Source organism: Hippocampus guttulatus, chromosome 3 (assembly GCF_054856545.1).
Source record: "Hippocampus guttulatus isolate MCC_2025c chromosome 3, RoL_Hgut_1.0, whole genome shotgun sequence".
Taxonomy (NCBI): domain Eukaryota; kingdom Metazoa; phylum Chordata; class Actinopteri; order Syngnathiformes; family Syngnathidae; genus Hippocampus; species Hippocampus guttulatus.
This window is the reverse complement of record NC_141263.1, coordinates 15,353,665-15,375,433: the sequence shown is the minus strand read 5'-3', so window position 1 is coordinate 15,375,433 and position 21,769 is coordinate 15,353,665. Positions and strand designations below refer to the sequence as shown.

Genomic DNA, 21,769 nt, shown 5'->3' with positions numbered 1-21,769 from the left:
AGTTCGGATCATTCACTGGTGGTGCGTTTAACAAAGGCTACACTGCGCATGCGCAAAAACATTCTCCGATATTTTTCTGAAAGGTAAAACGTTTTCCAAAATGCGGGCCTGCAAAAAATGTTCCATTCAAGATATTATTAAAACGTAATGTGTGTAATTTGTACTATGCAAAGTCAATGATTGCGTACACAGTCACTCCATTTCAAGAGGCGGCCGAACAGACTACGATCAGGGAGTAGGATTTTTCAATTCAGGGTGGTTGACAGCGTCTTCATACCAACGAAAAGATGCGATTCTGGCAATTTGTCGTCTGGAAACTTAAGATATTAATAAAAAGGTTATATTCTTAATTGGTACTATCCAGAATCAATTATTGGGTGTCATTCTGTAAAAAGTCACTCCTAAGAGACTAAGATCAGGGAGCGAAAGGTAATACAAAAATGGCTGACACCTTGTCAACGAAAAGATGTGATTCTGGCAATCTGTCCTCTGTAAGTATGGACACAATTTCGGCACTCACAGAGCTGGACGACCTGGAGAGAGTTTATCAGCAACTCTGCGTGGAAGAGGTTCGTATACAATGGCAATTTGTGGCGTTTTAACAGTGAGGAGTATGGTCGACGTGTGCACTTACTTACTGTCAGGTATGCTAGGTAAACTTCCGGATGCGGTCTCGTGTGTGTTCATCCTCACTCACCCACAGAAAAGAAGACCCGAAGCTATTACGTTTGGTCTTACGTGGTAATATTTTTGAGACAATGCAGAAGAAAGACAGCCTGGCAGCATTGCGTGGCTTCTCACGTCTTGTGTCAGGTTTGCAAGTTACTTGCTAATCGACAGTTCAAACCACAAGAGCTGTACAGTACAAATGATATCTGCCTTAACAAAGATGTATGCAAAATGTGGCAAAAGTATTTGATGAATGCATTTATGGAATATTGCGCCTCACATTTGAATTCGACATCACACGGTTGTCCAGTAGTACTAGTTGATACAAATGAGCTTGACATCAAGTAGCAGTTGGTAGATAGTGAACATATAATTGCGTGCTTCAAGCTGTTTATTGCAACTCTCATTTGAGGTTCACTATAATACTAAAAGTAAATCACTGTGAATTACACGCCGTGTATCCTAAACAACCACAAAAAGCTAGCGTACTGCCTTAAGGGAGTACGCTAGCTTAATGCTAACACACAATGCAAAGGATATAGAGGGACGAGCATCGACGTCCTGTCTTATAACTCTATAGCAACTGATATTTCAACCTAAATTGTGCAGCAATATATGTAGGAATACAATAATCATATATTCTTTATTCTCTGTGGGGGGGGGGGCGTTACAGCAATTTACTGAGCAGTTATAACTGCCTTCTTAAATATATCTGTATGTATCTGATTTATTGACCACAAGTGGGTGAGCCGGGCACACCAGAATGAATTAGTCATCATGTTTAATTCTTGAAATTCCAATTCACTATTTTATAAATGTATTTTTTAAATCAAATGTAATGTTGTGCTGTTTTTAAAAACCCCAGAAACATGACTGACACATTTTTTATGTGTTGGTGTTTTATTGGTGGCCTGAAACTGATTTAATTTTCATTAATTCCAATGTGCGATGTTGATTTAAGATACAAATGTTTTCATTACAAGCGTTGTTACAGAATAAATTAAACTTGATTGCCTTATGATGCTGCTGACAGTCCTGTTTTTTCTCTCTGATTTGGTTTAGAAAGCAGTAGAGGTTGAACTGGAGCAGCTGATGGGAAAAGAGGGAACCATTCACACAAAGATGTTGGCACTCCAGAGGATGGGGTAAAGTTTTTAGCTGACCATCCTTTTGGGATCACGCACTGTCAACCTTCAGACTTCACAGACTTTCTGACTTCTTTTACTTTAGAAAGCATGAGCTGACATGGCATGCGTTGCTTCTGTGCTTCTCAGGCCCAACCTACAGTTGATCGGAGGAGATGCCAGCCAGCTTTCCGGCATGATCACATTTACCTGTAGCCTTGCAGAGAACGTCAGCCGCAAAGTCAGACAGCTTGACCTGGCTAAGGTACACACATCAACAACAAAAACCCAAATTATCGGTACCATTCCATTAACATTTATATTTATTATTGCTCTGGTTATTTAGGTAACTGCAATTTTGTCTACATGTGCATAGTAGACATAAGTAACAGGCTAATATAAATTTATGGCTGTCTCAAAGGATGGAAGCTACGGTGTTAGAATTTTGGTAGACGATATTGGAAGTTGATTTTTGATTTTATAGACACGGCTGTACAACGTCATCCAGCGTGCTGATGACATCCTGGATCTGAAGTTCTGCACGGACGGCGTTCAGACAGCTCTCCAAAATGAAGACTATGAACAAGCTGCTGCCCACATCCACAGATACCTTTCTCTGGACCAGTCAGTCATTGAGCTGAGCAGGCAGGGAGAAGAAAGTATGGAGAATAACTCGGTTCACTCGCGTAAACAAGCAGTGTCAAGGTCTGTTTGGCATCACGTAGGACACATGTAACCCTCACATTCTTACACAGGCAGCGCAGTAGATGCCAGTCTGCTACTGCTGCAGGAGGCCGAGAAAAAACTGAAGGTCATCGTAGCGAACAAGTTGGATGAAGCTGTGGCAGCGGTGGACCTGGCACAAGTAGACAGGTTTTTCAAGATCTTCCCGCTGCTTGGTCTTCACGAGCAGGGCCTGGCCCGCTTTGGACAGTATCTTTGTAGTCAGGTCAGTAGGGGGGAGGGGCAACATGGAAATGTGTCGTAAGGGGGTATCAATCGGTGACTCACACATGCTGTCACACACAGCTTGCCTCCAAAGCCGAAGAGAACCTCCTCTTAGCAACAGGGGACTTGGGCGAGAAAAGAGCTCCACTCATATTTGCAGATACGCTGACATTATTGCTCGAGGGTGAGACGACAGAATGGATACCATGAGTTTGATGGAACCCCAGGGGTTCGGTGAATCGGTCTGAGGGGTTTCGACGGAGCCTCTGCCGTGGATCTTAAACACTCCTGGTCATTTGCAGGCATTGCTCGTGTTGTTGAGACCCATCAGCCCATCGTAGAGACGTATTACGGTCCAGGCCACCTCTACACACTCATCACTCACCTGCAGCAGGAATGTGACCAACAGACGCAGAAGATAGTGGATAAGTTCATGCAGCAAAGAGGATACCTCGGCAAAGTAAGCGTCTCAATAAAATTGAGGGTCTCCCGTTTTATATTCTGACACCTTCTGAACACTGGCTGTAGTTTCAGATTATCCAGAGCGGCATGATGAAGAGCGTGCCCGGGGAGAAAATTGAGCCCAGGTATTGCTTGGTTATACACTCATGAGCCACAATATTCGGGACACCTAACTTGCTCCAATTTCAAGAGCCGTGTGGAAAAGTTCATACAAACACGGAAAGGTCTTGGTAATATTTTGGTTACCCTGCTTAGCTTTCATGACAGAAGAAAAAAAGAAATCTTACAATGGGTGCATCAATTAATCGTATCCGCCTCCAACAGAGAGCTGGACCCAGTCTTGGCAGAAGTCACTTTAATGAATGCGAGGGCGGAACTTTACTTGCGCTTTCTGCGTCGACGTATCATGGCCGACTTTGAAGTTGGCGACCAGAGCATCACACCGGGTAACTTATACATGAGCGTGTGCCTATATCTTTGGAATGGAAAATGTACTGATGGATGGGTGTGTGTGTGTGTGTTTGCGGATCAGAACATCACCAGAATGTGGAGAAGCTGCTTAAACATTGCGTGCTGAGCAGGAACATGCAGGAGCTGATCGGCTACTACATTCCAATGGAGGAGTACTACATGAGGGAGTCAGTCAACAAGGTTCACGCCACCATTTTATGGATCATTTTCACACTTTATACATGCACAGTGTAAAGTTTAAATGTACGTTTGTTTAATCTTAAATTTGACTTATTCCTCTGATTTGAGTTGAAATATTCTATTCTAAAATAACATTACCTGAATGCGAGCCTTTTCCTTCCGGGTCCCTCAATTTAAGAGTAATAAAAGTAATAATAATCATAACATTAAATACATATCTATTGACTGATGTGAAATACTTCTGTTGTGATACATTTTTCAGTTTCAATTTACTTGTCGCTGCTTTTTTTTTTTTTTTTTTACATTTTATGGTTGACTATAACAATAGTTTCAATACAAAATAACTAATTTCAAACTCATTTTACAACATGACCCTTAAAAATAGCTTACAGATGATTTGGTTCATATACGTCGCCTTCGAAACCTGTCAAATATCAATGATGGAGTATTAATGAGACCTCATTTGTCAGTTTGTCAGCTATTCACAGGGCCCAACCACGAATAGCAAAAATCTGCAGATTATTGTTGCCCTTTTTACTTAGTGGCATTATAAACATCTTGAATGAATTGGAATTTACTGCCAATAAGGTTTTTCCAACAAAACCACTTTTTTCCCCCTCTCCTTATCAGGCTGTTACAATGGACACATATGAGAAAGGTCAGATGACATCCAGCATGGTGGATGATTGTTTCTACATCGTGAAGAAGTGCATCAGCCGAGCTCTGTCCAGCTCCAGCATCGACTGCCTTTGCGCAATGATCAACCACGCCAACTCGGTGCTTGAGTCCGACTTCAGGTCAGCATTTTTGAAACGCTCTTTATAATCCCGGGCTTGTCATTTGACTTGCCGGGGTCTCCGGCTTGGGTCGCTCTTCCCCCCCCCCCCGGCCTGCCAGGGAGGTGTTGTACAACAAGCTGAGGCAGGGCTTCCCGGCCACCACGCTGCAGGACATCCAGCGCGGCGTCAGCAGTGCGGTCAGCTTGATGCAGAGCAGCTTACAGCAGGGCAAGTTCAACACCGAGTTCAACATTGAGAGCGCCGAAAATGCCAAGGCTGCTTTTTTGGTGAGACCAACACACATTCGAATCACGGATCTAAAAAATAAATATTAAAAATAGATATGATCTGACTACTGTATATCTCTGTCCGAATCAGTGTCATGCCATTCATCGGAGATCAAACCCGCAACATTTGGTCAAAAATGAACAAATGTTGTCAAAGATGATGATCAAGTGGGTGTCATTTGACGCCTTGTTGAGTTTTCAAATCCATTTTGTTTTGTTGCATCTCAAGTGGCACACGTGGTTTCACAGATGCCCAAATTCCATGTAAATATTTTTCACCATCTCAATAGCAGGTAGTGATGACATGCAAGGAATAATACATAAAGAAAACCAATATTAAAATAACGTCAATAAGTTTTCGTCTTACCTACTGTGACGTTTGTCGATTTCAGGTCACTCTAAATAATGCGGAGGTCTGCAGTGACAACATCTCAACCTTAAAAAGGAACCTCGAGGTACAACTCATGTCACGTGCCGCGGATCTGTTTGTATTCCTCCACTTGATTTCGTTTTTGGATTTCGTGTGCAGAACGACTGCTCCAAGCTGTTCAGTCAGGGGGCCAGTTCCGGTGACCGAGCCAAGATTGAGAGCTGCTTGTCCGACCTCGTCAACACATCCACAAAGTTCAAGGACCTCTTGCAGGTTGGAGGCACAAAAACACTCATTGGAGCTTCTCCTGACTGGAATATTTCAGACGAAAGTGCTGTATTATTACATACTCGTTCTAAAAACTCTGTGGATGTTCCAACGCTTGACTTTGCTCTTTTAGGAGGGCCTGACTGAGCTGAACACGACAGCCATCAAGCCTCAAGTCAAGCCCTGGATCAGCGGCTTCCTGTCCATCTCGCACAACATCGAGGAGGTCAGACGATCTTTGGCAAATTCGAAAGCCCTTGGCGCAACCCCTCGTAACGGCCGCTGTCGCTTACAGGAGGAGTTCAATGACTACGAAGCAAATGACCCCTGGGTGCAGCAGCTCATCGTCAATTTGGAGCAGCTTATGGCCGAGTTCAAGGTATTGGCACCATCAGTTAGCATAAAGAGCACGTACACATTATTCTGTACCACCCCCACCCTCCCACCCTTTTTTTTTAAATTCAGACAATTTCCCCATTCTACTCCTTCCATATTTCTCTACCATTCGAACTATTCCAACGTCACAATATTCACAAAATTCATTACATTGCACATATTCTGTATACAAATTTGAAATTAAAATGTAAAATTCACAAATTGCGAGAAATTTTTTTTCCTGCTCTTTCCTGATTTCTTCATAGATTCAAACCATTTCAAAATTCAGCTCTCTTGGGACATCTTGGGAACTGTTGAGCACGTTCCCAAATTTTCACAGTAAAACTGTCCAATAATTCAGGGAATGTTTTTGAATTTTCATTCTTTTTTTTGGTTCTTTATGTTTTTTATTTGAGAGGTGGCAGAGATGTTGAATGTGTTTAGTTCCTTCTTCCAGATTTCTTGACCGACCCAAATCATTCCAACTTCAAAATAACGCTGCTCAATGGGATATGACCACATTTAGCCAGTGCACATTTCCACGCTTCATTTAATTCCCCTTTGACTTCAGTTCTGTTCATTCTGTTTGGTTTTTTTTTTAACTTCTTCTCTATCTCGTCGCCAGACAAGCCTTTCTCCCGTTATCTATGACACGCTGACCAGCCTGATGACCAGCTTAATATCCATCGAGATGGAGAAGACGGTCCTCAAGTGCTCATTCAGCAGGGTAAGGCTCTGCGCTCGGCCACAAGGTGGCAGCGAGCACCTCGTGTGGCACATATGGGGCGCAACTGAATTGAAAAGCCTTCGGGCAATAATTCATGAAGTCCCTCACTGGGAGAAAGCCTCTGGCGTGATCGTCTCTCTCCATTTACAGTAATGTGTTTATTGCTGGTATAAATAGAAAAGCGTTGCAAAAAGTTGACAATATTCGAAGCATTTGGGGCGTTTTTCCTGCAGCTGGGAGGGCTGCAGTTTGATAAAGAGCTTCGTTCTCTTGTGGCCTACCTCACCACCGTCACCACCTGGACCATCAGGGACAAGTTTGCTCGCCTCACGCAGATGGCCACCGTCCTCAACCTGGAGCGGGTAACTGACCTGATGCGCGCGCACTCACACACTCCTGTCACACTCACTCTCACTTTTGTCATACCTGTCACATACACACTTGTCGCACTCCTGTCGCAGATGCACTCGTCACACATGTCGCTCCTATCACTCACTCACACACACACACACCTCTGGTTTTGTGTCGTGTGTCATCACCCAATAAAGGAAACTGAGTCAAGTGATGTAATCAAACCTTGCTTTCATGTCATGGGATTAGCCTCGGAGCATAGTGGACTAAGCACGTGTGCCTCGCAATTCTAAGATTTAGGGTTCGAGTCTCTGCTCCAGCCGTCCTCTGTGGGGTTATCATGAGGATGTCCATCCCTCCAGGATAAGGCAATTTGATACTTACCTCGATACATCTTAAAATGTAATGATTTAGTTTGGCGAGATGAAAATTGATTTTTCTGATTCAAATTGGTTTTCATTACACCCCTAGTTAACATTCATTTCCTCCCTGTGCTTGTATGGATTTTCTCCAGCCACTTTGGCTTCCTCCCACTTTCCAAAAACACGCATGTCAGGTTCAGTGAAGTCTCAAAATTGTCAGGTCTAAGCGTGAGTGGAAATGATTGTTTGTATTTGCCCAGCGGCTTGTCTCCAATATTGCATATCGATATCACAGATTTAGACCTATCGCTGAAGGTTCTGTAACAGTTCATGTTCACTGTACTGTACTTTGTTTCTGTGTCCCGCAGGTAACAGAGATCTTGGACTACTGGGGGTCAAACTCCGGACCCCTGACGTGGCGTTTGACCCCGGCGGAGGTGCGTCAGGTTCTCGCACTGCGCATTGACTTCCGAAGCGAGGATATCAAGAGGCTGCGACTGTGAGCCGTCGACCAGCTAGCTTCGCGGTACATTTCGCAAAGACGATGCCGGCTAAAAAATATATATGTTATAATTAATTCAGGAAGGCAAACGTCTTCTTGTTGGACATTTGCTGCACTCTTGGATGCTGTAAGACGAAGAGCTGTCTACTGAAAGTCACCTTGTATTACATTACTTGAATCAAATTATGTGACATGCTCAGATGTACAATAAATCTGGGGTGGAATAAGTAAGCATCTGTAATCTTGATCATTTGTATTTATTTTAGTTTACTCCAGAACATGGTAGCATGACCATCATGTTAACCATCTGCCGATAAAAAGCTCATGACGATAAAAATACTGACGTTTGATGTCACTCTAAACTTGCCCATGTGTGCGTTGAGTAATATGAAGTTAATCTTTGTCTTAACTCAGAAATGACAGTTACCGCTTATGCAATTAATGTTGAAATCGGGGATCAAAATAAGGCTTAAAAGCTTAAAAGAATATATTGATCACCATTCATAAATGCAAGAAACTCGGGTAGTTACAATCGATTCGTAAATGCACTTTAAAATAACATCGGCATTCATTATACCAAATAAAACAATCACAAGGCCGTCTCTCTTGAAAGTTGAGTTTCTTGGTTTTATCTGACATACCAGCTTGTATGTTTCATTTCATTTCCTGGTTTGCCACGTCCACTCCTTGCGTGATCTTCCCTGTCATTTCAGAGTAAGAGCTCGTACCTGTTGAGCAGCTCGCGCCGGTAGGACTTGACAGCACAGGGTGTGTAAGGTTACCCTTTTTGTCACCGCCACCGGTGTAGATGTTTTAGTCACTTTCTCCTGGAGGTGTTGTGTGCGCAGAAGTCAGCAGCCTGCGCGTAAATTGCGTGCCTCGCTCTAGCGAGGCGGGACTGTTCTTCTGCAGTACGCTCCGCAGTTCAGGCATTTCCTTCGAGTCATTTCTTGTGATTTGATTTTGCAGTCACAAAGATGGAAGGTCGGAAATGTAATGGAGTGAAAGTTACCAGCAATATTAACAATGAAGTAATGAACAGAGATGTGAACATTTCACTGTACTCTGTTATAAGGTTCCATAACGTGAAAGGCTGGCGTCAATCTGGTGCAGGTTCTGACCTACATGTGACTGAGTGCTCGTGTTAAATATGAGAAGAGTTTGAAATGTGTAATTAAAAGGTCTATTAATGGTGTCACGTGGGGAGAAGCAACCCGTTAACCTGTAATTGTGTGAAAGGAGGCCGCCCCGGCAAGACGAAGCGATGCTGTAATGAACATCACAGCCGTGAAAGTGACAGAAGCGGGTCAGACAGCTGATCCAGCCTCGCATTCAATAAAGGAATGGCCGCTCGTCTCTGAGGTTAGAACACTTTTAACCTAATAAATGGCGAGCCGCTCGCCCGTGTCACATTTCTCATGTTCATCCCGATTGGATAATGGGTTTCAGCGCCGCCACACACACACAAGCTGCTCCCAATCTCCTGGATGCCCGACACATTCTCATTCCGCCACCTAACCTAAATTGACCGCGGTGTGGATGTTGAGAGCATGAACGCGCACACTCGGGAATAGTTAGGAAAAGTGTAGCTTTAATGTAAACACAACATTCGATTGGCTCAGCACAAACATTCCACATGAGAGCAACCAATGAACTACAGAATAAGATGGGGTGCAGCACAAAAACATTTACAGTAAAAAAAAGAAAAATCCGGTCTAATCATAATATATTTATATACAATACGGTGCTTTTAAGGTGAGATTGGATGGGATATGAGGAGAGATGTGTATACAGGGAAGGAGAGGCGGAGTTTGGGGTGAAAATGGAGAGCTCTACTTCTGCGTGGTGAGGAGGATGAGATGGGCGGTAGGGGAGAATGTTTTAAGATGGAGGCCTGGAATACGATAGTCCCCTCACAGACAGAGGCTGCCTCCGATGATATTCTCCTTGTGCAGTCTTCTATGTCTAAACAGATTCACATTGAGGGCTACGAGTACAAATCCAATGTGTGGTTGGAGGAAGGGGCGTGAGGCTTGAAACAATCAACAATTCAATGGTCAGGACCTTAAATAATAACCAAGTGGGATCCTGATCTGTTCTTAGATGGTTGGCACCAACATGACGTCCCCCCACCTCCCCCATGTGAGATATTTTCGGCCTACAGGCGGTCCTCGGAGTACAGGAGGCCACTCTACGCAGGATAATACTCTCTTTCTGTCAAAGGACAAGAGAAAAGGAGCGGAAAAGACCTGCGGGCTACTCGGTCATGTGAAGGGGAGGAGAGCTTCCTGGCCATGAGAGCGCCGCCTCCCCTGATGTATTGGCAGCATCGTCTGCGCCATCTTATCGCTCGTCGAAACGGAGCAGCAGACAATACTCGGGGAGGGTTATTTGCTGCTCCTTGCCCCCTCCCCCGGTTGTTTGTTTACGCTCATCAGCAAATCATTCAAACATTCAAAGACAAAACTGGGGGTCGTGAACTCCTAAGAAGAGGAAGGGGAGAAAATCATGACATGAATCCGACCTGACGTCTGGCGGCAGCTCTTTGGGTTCATTTCGGACGTGTTGAACTACATATTTTTGTGTGCGTGTGTGTTTGTTGGTTTTTTTTGTTTGTGTTTGTTTTTTTTAAGTACCATGAAAATGATATAACGCCTCACGCTCTCTGCGACGACGGCCGTGCTCAGTATAAGCCGCACCCTCTCAGGTTGTTTGCGATAATGATGTCGGTGACGGCGTCGAACACTACCTGGATATTTCCTGTGTCCGTGGCACAGGTCAGGTGACAATAGATCTCCTTATTGGGAGAGCGGTTCTTACTTTCGAACTGAACCTGAATGTAGGCAGTAGCGTCATCGTAAGTGTTAGCACCTGGAGGAGAGAAGAGGAATGCATGTTAAGTTTCAGGGAAGTTGGTTTGGCAAATGTCAGCCAAACAGTCACCTGTGTATTCGGGAAAACAGATCGTGAGCGGTGATTTCTTGATCTTCTCCGCAAAGAGGTCCTTCTTGTTGAGGAAGAGGATGATGGAGGTGTCAATGAAGAACTTGTTGTTGCAAATGGAGTCGAACAGCATGAGGGACTCGTGCATGCGGTTCTGCCATAAGAAGATTTGTTTTATGGAATCAGGTGATGCCTTCAGATGCGAGTTTCATTTGTTCCGTTACCCTGCTTGTAATTGAAAACAATCATGCATCTCCTTTGAAATCAACAAATGCTACAGCCTTCCTAAAAGAACCAACAAGAATTGAATTTCTGTGATGTGTTCTTTAATAAGGAAAATAGTACTCGGTATTGTCATTAGTATGACTGGCAAATGTTCATTTTGCAAAATCAATGTGATCAAAAAAAGATCATGAACCTCTGCAAAATCACAGTTCAGCAGTCATAAAATTACCTCTTCGCAGTGTTGTTTTGTTTTGTTTTAACCATTCCTCACTGATTTGCTGATTTTGCGCGTTGACCAAAATATTAGCTGCATTTCCAGTACAGTTTTTTGCAAACAAATAAAAGCGATATTTCAAATAAGTACAGTTGCGACTTGTAGGTGTTCCCTTTAAAAATCTACTGTTGTCTTTTTTTTTCTTTTTCTTTTTTTTAATTAGTTTTTAAACACGCAACCAATGTAAGATAGCAAAACTTCTCCACAAAACATTTCAAATTAATTGCAGGTGTAGCTATTCCAATTCATCAAAGCCAGATGCCTTTTAAAGCTTGCCAGAAGTGCATTTAAAAAAACACACACACACTGAATATACTTCTTAATATATATAACCCTTCATTGGAGTCACACTTACAGTTGTTTCGTCCTCATGGAGCACTTGGTCGTAACCACTCAGGGCCACACAGAATATGATGGCGGTCACATCCTCAAAGCAGTGGATCCACTTCTTCCTCTCTGACCTTTGCCCTCCCACGTCAAAGAGCCTGCGGAATGGCGGCAAATGGGAGCTGAATTCTCTGAACTGGGTTTTAAAGTAACACCTCGGCTACAAGGATTGACCTACCTGAAATGGAGGTTTTTGAAGGTGAAGTGAGTTTCCACAATGCCGGTGGTCTTCACTCGGGTTCTCAGAATGTCTTGCTCTGTAGGCTGGTAGTCTGCAGCCCCGATCCGGTCTAAACTGTCCAGGTAGCTGGTGACGACAAGGAGCAAGAAATGGGAATCATTCAGAAACAATTACAACTCATCCATCCATTTTCTCTTGCGTGTATCCTCAGTAGAGTCATGGGTGAGCTGGAGCCTATCGTATCTGACTTTGGGTGAGAGATGGGGCACACCCTGGAATGGTCATCAGCACCCTCACATTCACTTTTAAAGGGACACCCTGTAAGCATTTATTGATTTTTCAATGTTCATTATTTCAAAAACCCACTATTAATTTCAATAACATGCAAAAGAAATACATATATCTTTTTTGATTCTTTTATGTAATTGAACGTGAAGTAATTGCTAATATTATAAAGGGCGCGCCTCCCCTACAGGAAGCTGCCATGTTTTCCCGCCATCCGTCTGTTACGAATACTCACAGGAGTCAAACTTCCTCAACATGATGATTACAACAAATGTAACAAATGCAATGCACTTACTCCATCACTTGTGGGAATACTAGAATTCGTTTGGGATGACATTTTGCTTGCTCTTCTGCTGAAGAAGTTGGTGGTCGGTTTACAAAGTTTGGTCTCTTCGGCACCAAATTCGCTCGATCTTTGGTCATTGCATTCTATTGGTTCTAGATGGCACAAAACTTTACAGACTCTCCCTTTAAGGACAATTTGGAGTTTTCAATGAACCAAACAAATGCTTTTGGAGTGTGAGAGTAAGCCAGAGTACCATTCCGCCAAAATTCTTTTTTTTCCTACTTTTTTTATGTGTAATTCTGGCCTCTTACTATTGGGCCGAGTCGTTGAGCTGGTATTCGCGGGCCCGGTTGAAGCACTCCTGAGTCCCGGCGTCAGCCCAAACCCGCTTCATGGCGCTGAGAAGCTCCGCTGAGTATGGCTCCGTATCCTCCATGCGACTCACGACATCACACACCAGCTTGGCATCCGCCTGCAAATGAAACCATGATAAATTGGAAAGGATTAGTGCATTTCACATGACACATGCCTTTCCAGGCCACGATGAAGTTCTTCAACTTTAATTTGTTCAACAACCTAAAACAAAACAAAAAAATATGGAATTAATTCTAGGTTTTGGCAGCGGGGGAGTGGGGGCAAGTACCTTATTTCAGTGTATCGGCTAATCGCGACAGCAACTGATACCAGTCACTGACATCAAGCCACTCTCTTGTGACGTACAACCTGAACGGGTTGCCAGCCAATCGCAGGGCACAGACGAGCCTTTCACCAAAGTAGCTCAAAGGGCTTCACAGGTTCACAGTTGACAAATATGAACGACATCCCCTGATCTTATAAACCCAATCCAATGAAGTTGGGATGTTGTGTTAAAAAATCAATATAAATAGAATAAAATGATTTCCAAATCATGTTCAATCTGTATTTTATTGAATACGCTAAAAAGACAAGATACTTTATGTTCAACCTGATCAACTCTATTATTTTGTGCCATTCATCATTAGCTTGGAATTTGCAACACGTTCCAAAAAAACTGAGACAGTGGCACAAAAAGACAGAGAAAGTTAAGGAATGCTCATCAAACACCTGCTTGGAACATTCCACAGGCGAAGAGGCTAATTTTATTTTATTTGACAATAAAAACTGACGACTTTATTTGACTAACTGGGAAGTGGTGGGTGCCATGACATGATTAGGGGGAAAAAAGGAGCTTCCCTGAACTGCTCAGTCATTCACAAGCAAAGATTGGAGCGGTTCACTTCTTTGTGAACAACTGCGTGTGAAAATAGTCAAATCGTTTAAGGAGAATGTTCCTCAATGTACAATTGTAAGGTACTTTAAGGATTTCATCATCTACGGTCCATAATATCATCAAAAGGTTTCGAGAATCTCGAGAAATCACTGCATGTTAGCGGCAATGGCGAAAACCAACATTGAATGCCCGTGACCTTCAATCCCTCAGGCGGCACCGCATCAAAAACTGACATCAGTGTGTAAACGATATCACCACAGGGACTCAGGAACACTTTAGAAAACCAATGTCAATTATTACAGTGGGGCGTCATATCTGCAAGTGCACCTTTCCTATGCGAAGCCAAAGTCATTTTACCAACAACACCCAGAAACGGCGCCGGCTTGTCGATCTTAGATCGACTGACTGACTGCAAAGTGGAAAAGTGTTCAACTGAGCGCATAGGTCGACTTTACTTTCTTTTGGTATTTTCGTAGCCGGGCGCGGTCAGAAACGTGGGTTGGTGCAGTTGTGGGAGTGAATTTAGCCAAATTGAAGTGGCTCATTCTCTTTAAATTCAGTGCAGGAGAGGCGCGCAGTCTATATGGCAGATGCATAGCAGACTTGTTGGAGGCCACACAGCAGATTTGACCATGCAAAGTTTTTAGCAAGCAACTGCAAGATCTCCACTTGCGGATGTAAAGTTGGCCATTGTGAAGTGGGCACTTTTCCATGAGCCCCAAACACCACCACACCACTCCGTTAGGCCCGGCACCACACCACACAACCTCCTTTGCTTTTTTATTACCACAGGCTCTGGGCGAGGTGGGGCCGGGATCAACTGAACTGTGCAACCTTGCACTGGACAGTGCCCACTCGCAGAGTGTGGTGTTCTGCCGTAACATTTCACAAGTGGCGAGTCTCAGCCACTGTTTTTGCAGCGATTCAAAATATGAATTGCAGTTGTGGCGACATCACAAAGTACAGCCTATCAAAGGCATGGAAACTTTCACATATACATCAAAAATCTATTTTCTGGTTTAAAGCAGCCAGACACACTACCGGGACACAACCAGTTGCTGACTGCCCGTCGTCAAGAGAAAAATACAGCGTAAAGACACATATTTTGTGTTTTATAGCAATAATGAACCATATTTACAATTTCATATGTTCCATGGAAGAAATAATGCGATAGTGATTTAGGGAGTGACACGCAAGCGCTCATTCATTCTGAATGGAGAGCACACTCTCATTCATTTAACCACCTCTCCGAGCCAACGGCTCTTAGTCTTCACTCTGCGGCATCCGAAGCCCTCCGGCATCCGCCCAATGCGAGAGCCACAACCATTGTACCAGGGGAGTGGCGATGCTCCAGGCTGCGACTAGAGACCTCATTCAAGCGAATGGGACCCAAGCTTTAAATTTTCAATTTAAATATAGTTCAGCGTTGTTGTCAAACACTATTGTTTATTTACATATTGTATTTATGACTTTGGTTACGACCCGGGGGCGGCTCTGTCTCGCTCATGTAAAACCAGCAAATGGGCATGTGCAACAGAGTTCCATGCTACATCACTGTTGGCTAATCTGCGCACAGTGACAAAACAACCCCAACAGTTGCCCTTTTAGAACCAAGTCTGAGATTATTCTGAAAAGCCGTTCCATTGTAACTGCTCAACGCCAAGAAAGTCTAATGTAAAAGCGACCACTTGGGGCCAAGCAAGGCCAGCTTGGTGTGGAACCGGGCTAATTGAAAAGCGGCATTAGAGAGTGCCTTTCACCTCTAGTCCTGCATCTGTGATAGCACCCCGGGGGTGCTTTAACAAATATAGTAAAGACGATAATAATAATGAAGTCGATGAACTGATACGGCCTGCCATACTACTAAACTAGACTTGCACCAGCACTAAAATCAAGTTGCTACAGTTTTTACCCTGAGCGGACGTCTACTGTATACAAAGATGAAACATGCTTAACTGTCAATAGCAAGAGCAGGATGCTCTTGCTAGTTGCAGGAGCACTGCTGTCAGTGTCAACCAAGGCAAATTCAGTGGAGATGAAGTGGAAAGTGACACAATGTGTGAGTATTAAAGTGGTCCAAACGGTTAATATTAAATATTGATTAATGTTCTTATTACAGCAAAACCAGTGAGATTATTTGCTTAGCAGACGAATGTAAAGCTCTGTAAATGGGATAAGTGTTTTCGAATTCTACTTGTACAGTCCACAGGTGTCAAATTCAAGGCCCGGGGGCCAGATTTGGCCCGCCACATCATTTTGTGTAGCCCGCGAAAGCAGCTCATAGATGTCAACTTCCATGATCCTTTCTAAAATGTGGACCAAATTTTTAAATTCTCATAGCTAATAAATAAGAGTATATTATAAGCATTTTCTTGTTACCAACCCCCTCATGATAGTAACTTAAAAAATATTTGAATCAACAGTTGTTCTTGACTTCATTATATGGTTTCAGTCATAACGGCCCACCAAGTGAAACGGTAATTATCATGTGTCCCGAGACAAAAATGGATTTGACACCCCTGGTATAGTCGCTGATGATATTCAAAGTTTTAGCAGTACTGTACACAGATATGGCGGCCTATGACTGGGTTTGCCTTAGGCCGCCAAATGATCAAATACACCCCGATGCTCATTTATTGCCGAATTTACTGTTTAAGATTTATTTACGAAAATAGTTTTTCCATACAAATATTTACTGTAGTCTGAATTTACTACAGCGGCATAGGTCAAGGCTACATTGTCATTATTTTATATATATACTGTATATATATATATATATATACCTGTATATATATATATATATATATATATATATATATATATATATATATATATATTATAGAGAGAGAGAGAGAGAGAGAGAGAGAGAGTATATAATTCCCTGTTTAATTGTTATATGTATACATTATTATTATATTTAGATGTAAAAATGCTAATGCATTTGCAATATATATCTTCAATGTTGCTTTTAAATCTCCGACAATTTGTGTCTTTATGGTCATCCCTCATCATTTTAGTGTCGGAGCATTTCAAGCCCGGAGGCAACTGACTTTTCGATCCTTGTCTCCAAACTCGATTCCCAGCGAGTCCATGGCTCGCAGGATGGCTGCCAAGCTCTGGATGGTGTTACTGTAGACCACGGGCTTGTACTGCTTCACGTCATCCCCAGAGAAGCCATCTTCATGGATAATCCTGCAGGCGCACACAGATATCAGCACAAGGAAATGTCCCATTCTGCCATATGTTCCTGTTGGACCTCATTTCAAATCTCTCATTTGAATACACATTCAAACTGTAAAGCGAGAGTAAAGAGTTTATCCCAAAGTCAGGGAGGGGACGGGGGGTGCTTTTTAATATTTTGTGCAGCTGGCTGTGTGAAAAATTGTGTAATTATGGATGAGAAGTGGAAAAGACGCACAAACCGCAGCGAGTGAGGATTGAATTAATAAAGAGTCCAGGCTGCGAATAACCATTAGTAGTTTATGCAACAATTTCATCAGCATGGTTTAGATGCTCAGATTATCTTGTTTCAATGTTTGATTTATTTTAATATGTACAGTGGTAAACCTCACACACTACACTGGTCAAAATGTTTAGATCGAAGGCAATGACTGTGCTACTTAAAGGCAGCTTCTACACTCGGCATCCTTTGCACGATTCTATTCAGTTTGATCAGTGTTACTACACGATTGCACACGTTTTATATTGCTTAATGACTATGTGTAGGCGGCCCGGTGGTTAGCGCGTCGACCTCACAGTGCAGAGATACCGGGTTTGATTCTACTCCGGCCTTACTGTGTCAAGTTTGCATGTTCTCCCCATGCCTGAGTGGGTTTTCTCCGTTACACCGATTTCCTCCCACATTCCAAAAACATGTATGGCAGGCTGATTGTACACTCCAAATTGTCCCTCGGTGTGAGTGTAAGCGCGGATGGTTGTTCGTCTATGTGTGCCCTGCGATTGGCTGGCAACCGGTTCAGGGTGTCCCCCGCCTAATGCCCGAAGATCGCATAGGCTCCAGCACGCCCCGCGACTTTTGTGAGGATAAAGCAGTTCAGAAAATGGATAGATGGATCGATGGACTCTGTGTACTCTGTAAATGTGTGAAATGTAGGGCGGCACGGTGGTTGACTGATTGGCTCGTCCGCCTCAAAGTGCAGAGGTGCAAGGTTGGATTCGGGGCCCTGGCCTTCCAGTGTGAAGTTTGTATGTTCTCCCCGTGCCTGGGTGGGTTTTCTCCGAGTACTCCGGTTTCCTCCCACATTACAAAAACATGCGGAGTAGATTAATGGAACACTCTAAATTGTCCTTGGGTTTGATTGTGAGTATGAATGATTGTTTGTCCAGGTGTGCCCTGTGATTAGCTGGCTCGCAGTTCAGGGTGTACCCTGCCAAAGACAACAGGGATAGACTCTTGCACGCACGCGGCCCTCGTGAGGATACGCGGATCAGAAAATGGATGGATGGATGTCCTAAATGTAGACTTTTGTCATTGTGTATTGTTTGCTATTGTACAATCGACTCCCAACTACAGCGGACAAATTCCTTTTGTTCCAACATACTGGCCAATAAAAAAATGTTCTGGTTCTCAAATGTCATTTTCAAAGCTTTTCAGCATCCGCCGCTTGGACCAATCACACGTAAGTGTAAAAATAGAAATTCTCAGACATATCTGCAGCTGTGAGTGACGATCGCAAGTTAGTGCATCGCTGCCCCGACCCCTCCAAATGGGCTGGCTTTTTTCAGTTCAATTATTCATATCCTGTGAGACTCAATTTTTACCTCCTCTGTGTTACGTTACCAACAAGAGCCATTTTGAGCCTTTCTTTTTTTATGGCTTTACCAAGGTTGTCTTCCCAGCTGACATAAAATGGCAGAACATATTTTGACAATATCAGGATCATCACACATGATATTTTTGCGCTATATTTTCATGTAAAATACATACATGTACAGCCGTTCAAGTTCCATCATGGGATGACGAATATACACGACCATTTAGCAAACCTATCCATGCATTTTTCCATCTATCTATATTGATCGACTGGATCTATACAGCATACCATCTATATACAGCATCTACTTAAATCAAGATGTACAGTATTGTATTGTATTATCATCTATCTTTGCATCCAGCTTTTCTATACTGTATCTCAAACTAGCTTTCTACCTACCCCTCTATCATCTATCAAGCTACCTACAAATGATCGATTCATCCATCTTTCTATCTTCATAATTATTGGTACCCCTGGTTAAGATGTGTTCTTTAGCACTGAATAAATTTATGTTGAGAGGGAAGAAATTTCATTTGACAATAAAGTTGTATCCAATCCAAATTCACCTTTTTATCTAAATAATATTGGACATTTTTCAACGAGGAAAATCCAACATTTAATTCAAATGTATCTATTCAGTGGGAGAAAAAAAATCTCACATGAAGAAACAATTCTTTTTCATTAAATTATTTGACATCAAATCAGAGGTGCCACAATTATTAACATCTCTGGTGTTAATTCTGTACAACCCCTTTTGCCCAAAAAACAGGACATAATCTTCTCCAATACTATTTCACAAGATGGGAGAATACAGAAAAGGGGATCGAAAACCATTACTCTTTGCACAATGTACGCACTCTCCTATTTAGCTTTTTCCACAGATTTATTTATGGGGTTGAGGTCTGGGTAGGGCAATTGCCATGCTAAGAGCTAGATTCTGTGTGGTGAACCATCCATCCATTTTCAACACCGCTTATCCTGAACAGGGTCATGAAGGGTTGTTGGAGACTATATCAGCTGACTTTGGGCAGAAGGCAAACTACACTGTGAACTGGTTGTGAGTCAGTCGCAGGGCATATAGAGACAAACAACCATCAACACCCACAACACCGCCACCGAGTGGGGACGATCCCAAGTTGCCCACACACAAATCAGGCCAGTGTGCTGCAACACAATCAGTGACCTGTCTGGCAAATCTTTCTATAATTTTCTGTATGAGAGTATAACTTTGCAATAAAAACTGAATTTATTTTAAGACAAGACACGTTAACCATATGTGCCAATGATTATGGATGGCACTGGATAGATCTACCTATGCAACTACCGTTTCCATCTATCTCTTAATTATCTTTCTATATCTACCTCACATCTTTGTGATGCTGGTTTAAACAAAAAATGAGGGAGCAAGAGGGCGGAAAAAACTAGGCGGCACAATCTAGCCTCGAATGTTGCGTTCAGGGTCGTTGTGGAAAACAGAAATCTGAAAGGGTAAAGAGGTGAAGGAAGAAGAGGAAGCAGCAAAGGGGGGGGGGGGGGGCGAGGAAGCGCACTGCGGAGAAGCTTCACATTACAAAATATACAATAGACTCCGTGATTCCTCCTGAAAACATCTCGAAACTTCACTAAGAGGTTTAGGACCGAGCAACAACAGTGATTTAAAAACATCAAAGAGTGATTTAGCTTAGGTTTAGATGCGGTTTTCCGAGCCGTATTTCTACGTAAATCCTCTTTTATAGGCAAAGTACTCGCGCCGATATCGGGCACTTAAAGCCATTAAGATTAAAAGCAGAGGTATTCACTAATGGAGCCGCGCTGACCTCACACACGAACGCACACTCAGAGAGAGGAACAACACCCACACTACACTACAGTCACTACACTAGCCGAAAGTCCCCCCCCCGCCCCTCCCACAACCCTAAAGCCTCGTTAAGTACATTTCAGCACCAGGGCCGAGCGAACAGCGCCCGCCGAACGGGGCCTCTCCTCCCGGCCGAAAGGTGCGAAAACCTCCGGGCACTTCTCGCGGGCTTCGGCCTCTGGAAACATGGCGGCTCAGCCGAGAGGAAGGAAGGGGAGGAGGAGGTGCAGGGTGGGGGGGGGGTGTCTCGAGGCCCTTTTTAAGCAACAAGAAGCAGTAATAATAATAAAATAAAATGACAAAAAAAAAACGGAGGGACTTACTTCATTTGTTTGACGATGGTGCTTTTGCCGGACTCTCCACCGCCTGGAAAGAACACACAGGGAGGGGGGCGGCTAATGGTAAAATCAGTACCACGGAGAGCACCACCGGCCCGACCGGGAACGGCGTGTGGGGAAGCAGGGAGGGCGGGCCGAGACGGTGGGCTGGTTACCGATTAGGGGGTAGGGGGCACCAAGTCTTACCGAGCAGCAGCAGCTTGACGTCCTTGGCTGCCACCAGCCCGTCCTCCTTCAGATTCTTCTCGATGGCCTTGCTCCGATCCAGAGCAGCTCGCTCCTCGGCGCTCAGCGTACATCCCATGATGGTAACGAACAAGCGAATGAACAAGCGTCGTGTTCCCCCCACGGGTTCCGCCTTGGTCCACCCCGCGACGCCGACTCCTCAATCAGTGCGTTGTCGTCGCTCTTCCTCTCTACGCTACAGCATTAGTAGGCCCGGATTGAGGGCAACCCGAAGCGATCTTCTTCTATTTTTTTCCCTTCTTCTTTTTCTTCTTCCTCGGTGTGTGTCTCGCTCCGTCCCCTCTCTCAGGGAGGGTTGGGGGCGGGGTGGGGTCGTTGTGAGAGAGCCTAGCTGCGGGGCTGAGGTTGTTAGGTGGGGAGTCTGTAGAGGAGGGATGGGAGGGGGGTCTGGATCTCTCTCTCTCGCTCGCTCGCTCTCTCCAGGGCGGTGCTGGTGCTGATGATTTCCGAGTGTCTTTTTTTTTCTCGTGGAGGAGGAAGAGACACACCTCGCGCAAACAATCTTGCTGACGTCAACGCTAGGATCACGTCGTGGAAATATTATATATTTATATATATAGATAGATAGAAAGATAGAGAGAGAGCGATAGACAGATAGATAGATAGATAGATAGATAGATAGATAGATAGATAGATAGATAGATAGATAGATAGATAGATAGATAGATAGATAGATAGATAGATAGATAGATAGATAGATAGATAGATAGATAGATAGATACACACACACACACAAATATATAGAAAACTCCTGAGTGGAGTTTGCATGTAATCACTGTAACCACATTCCAAAGACATGCATGGCAGGTTCATGGAACACTCTAAATTGTCCCTAGGTGTGAGCGTGA

General features: G+C 43.6%; 2 protein-coding genes across 2 annotated transcripts; one reads left to right on the top strand and one right to left on the bottom strand.

The window, feature by feature from the left end:
- Positions 1 to 239: 239 nt before the first annotated feature.
- On the top strand, positions 240 to 8,105 carry cog4 (component of oligomeric golgi complex 4). Its single transcript, XM_086107610.1, has 19 exons — positions 240 to 569; positions 1,732 to 1,814; positions 1,944 to 2,058; positions 2,278 to 2,452; positions 2,549 to 2,742; positions 2,823 to 2,925; positions 3,044 to 3,201; positions 3,270 to 3,328; positions 3,528 to 3,649; positions 3,736 to 3,854; positions 4,485 to 4,651; positions 4,752 to 4,920; positions 5,313 to 5,375; positions 5,450 to 5,563; positions 5,691 to 5,783; positions 5,853 to 5,936; positions 6,558 to 6,659; positions 6,893 to 7,021; positions 7,741 to 8,105. The coding sequence occupies exons 1-19, from the start codon at positions 441 to 443 to the stop codon at positions 7,873 to 7,875; spliced, it is 2,313 nt and encodes a 770-aa protein (XP_085963736.1). The 5' UTR covers positions 240 to 440; the 3' UTR covers positions 7,876 to 8,105.
- A 1,340-nt stretch (positions 8,106 to 9,445) lies between these two features.
- gnao1b (guanine nucleotide binding protein (G protein), alpha activating activity polypeptide O, b) lies at positions 9,446 to 21,347 on the bottom strand. The gene is made up of 8 exons (XM_086107025.1): positions 20,862 to 21,347; positions 20,661 to 20,703; positions 16,755 to 16,896; positions 12,767 to 12,927; positions 11,882 to 12,010; positions 11,672 to 11,801; positions 10,818 to 10,971; positions 9,446 to 10,745 (listed from the first exon to the last, which is right to left on the bottom strand). The coding sequence occupies exons 1-8, from the start codon at positions 20,977 to 20,979 to the stop codon at positions 10,558 to 10,560; spliced, it is 1,065 nt and encodes a 354-aa protein (XP_085963151.1). The 5' UTR covers positions 20,980 to 21,347; the 3' UTR covers positions 9,446 to 10,557.
- Between the last annotated feature and the right edge of the window lie 422 nt (positions 21,348 to 21,769).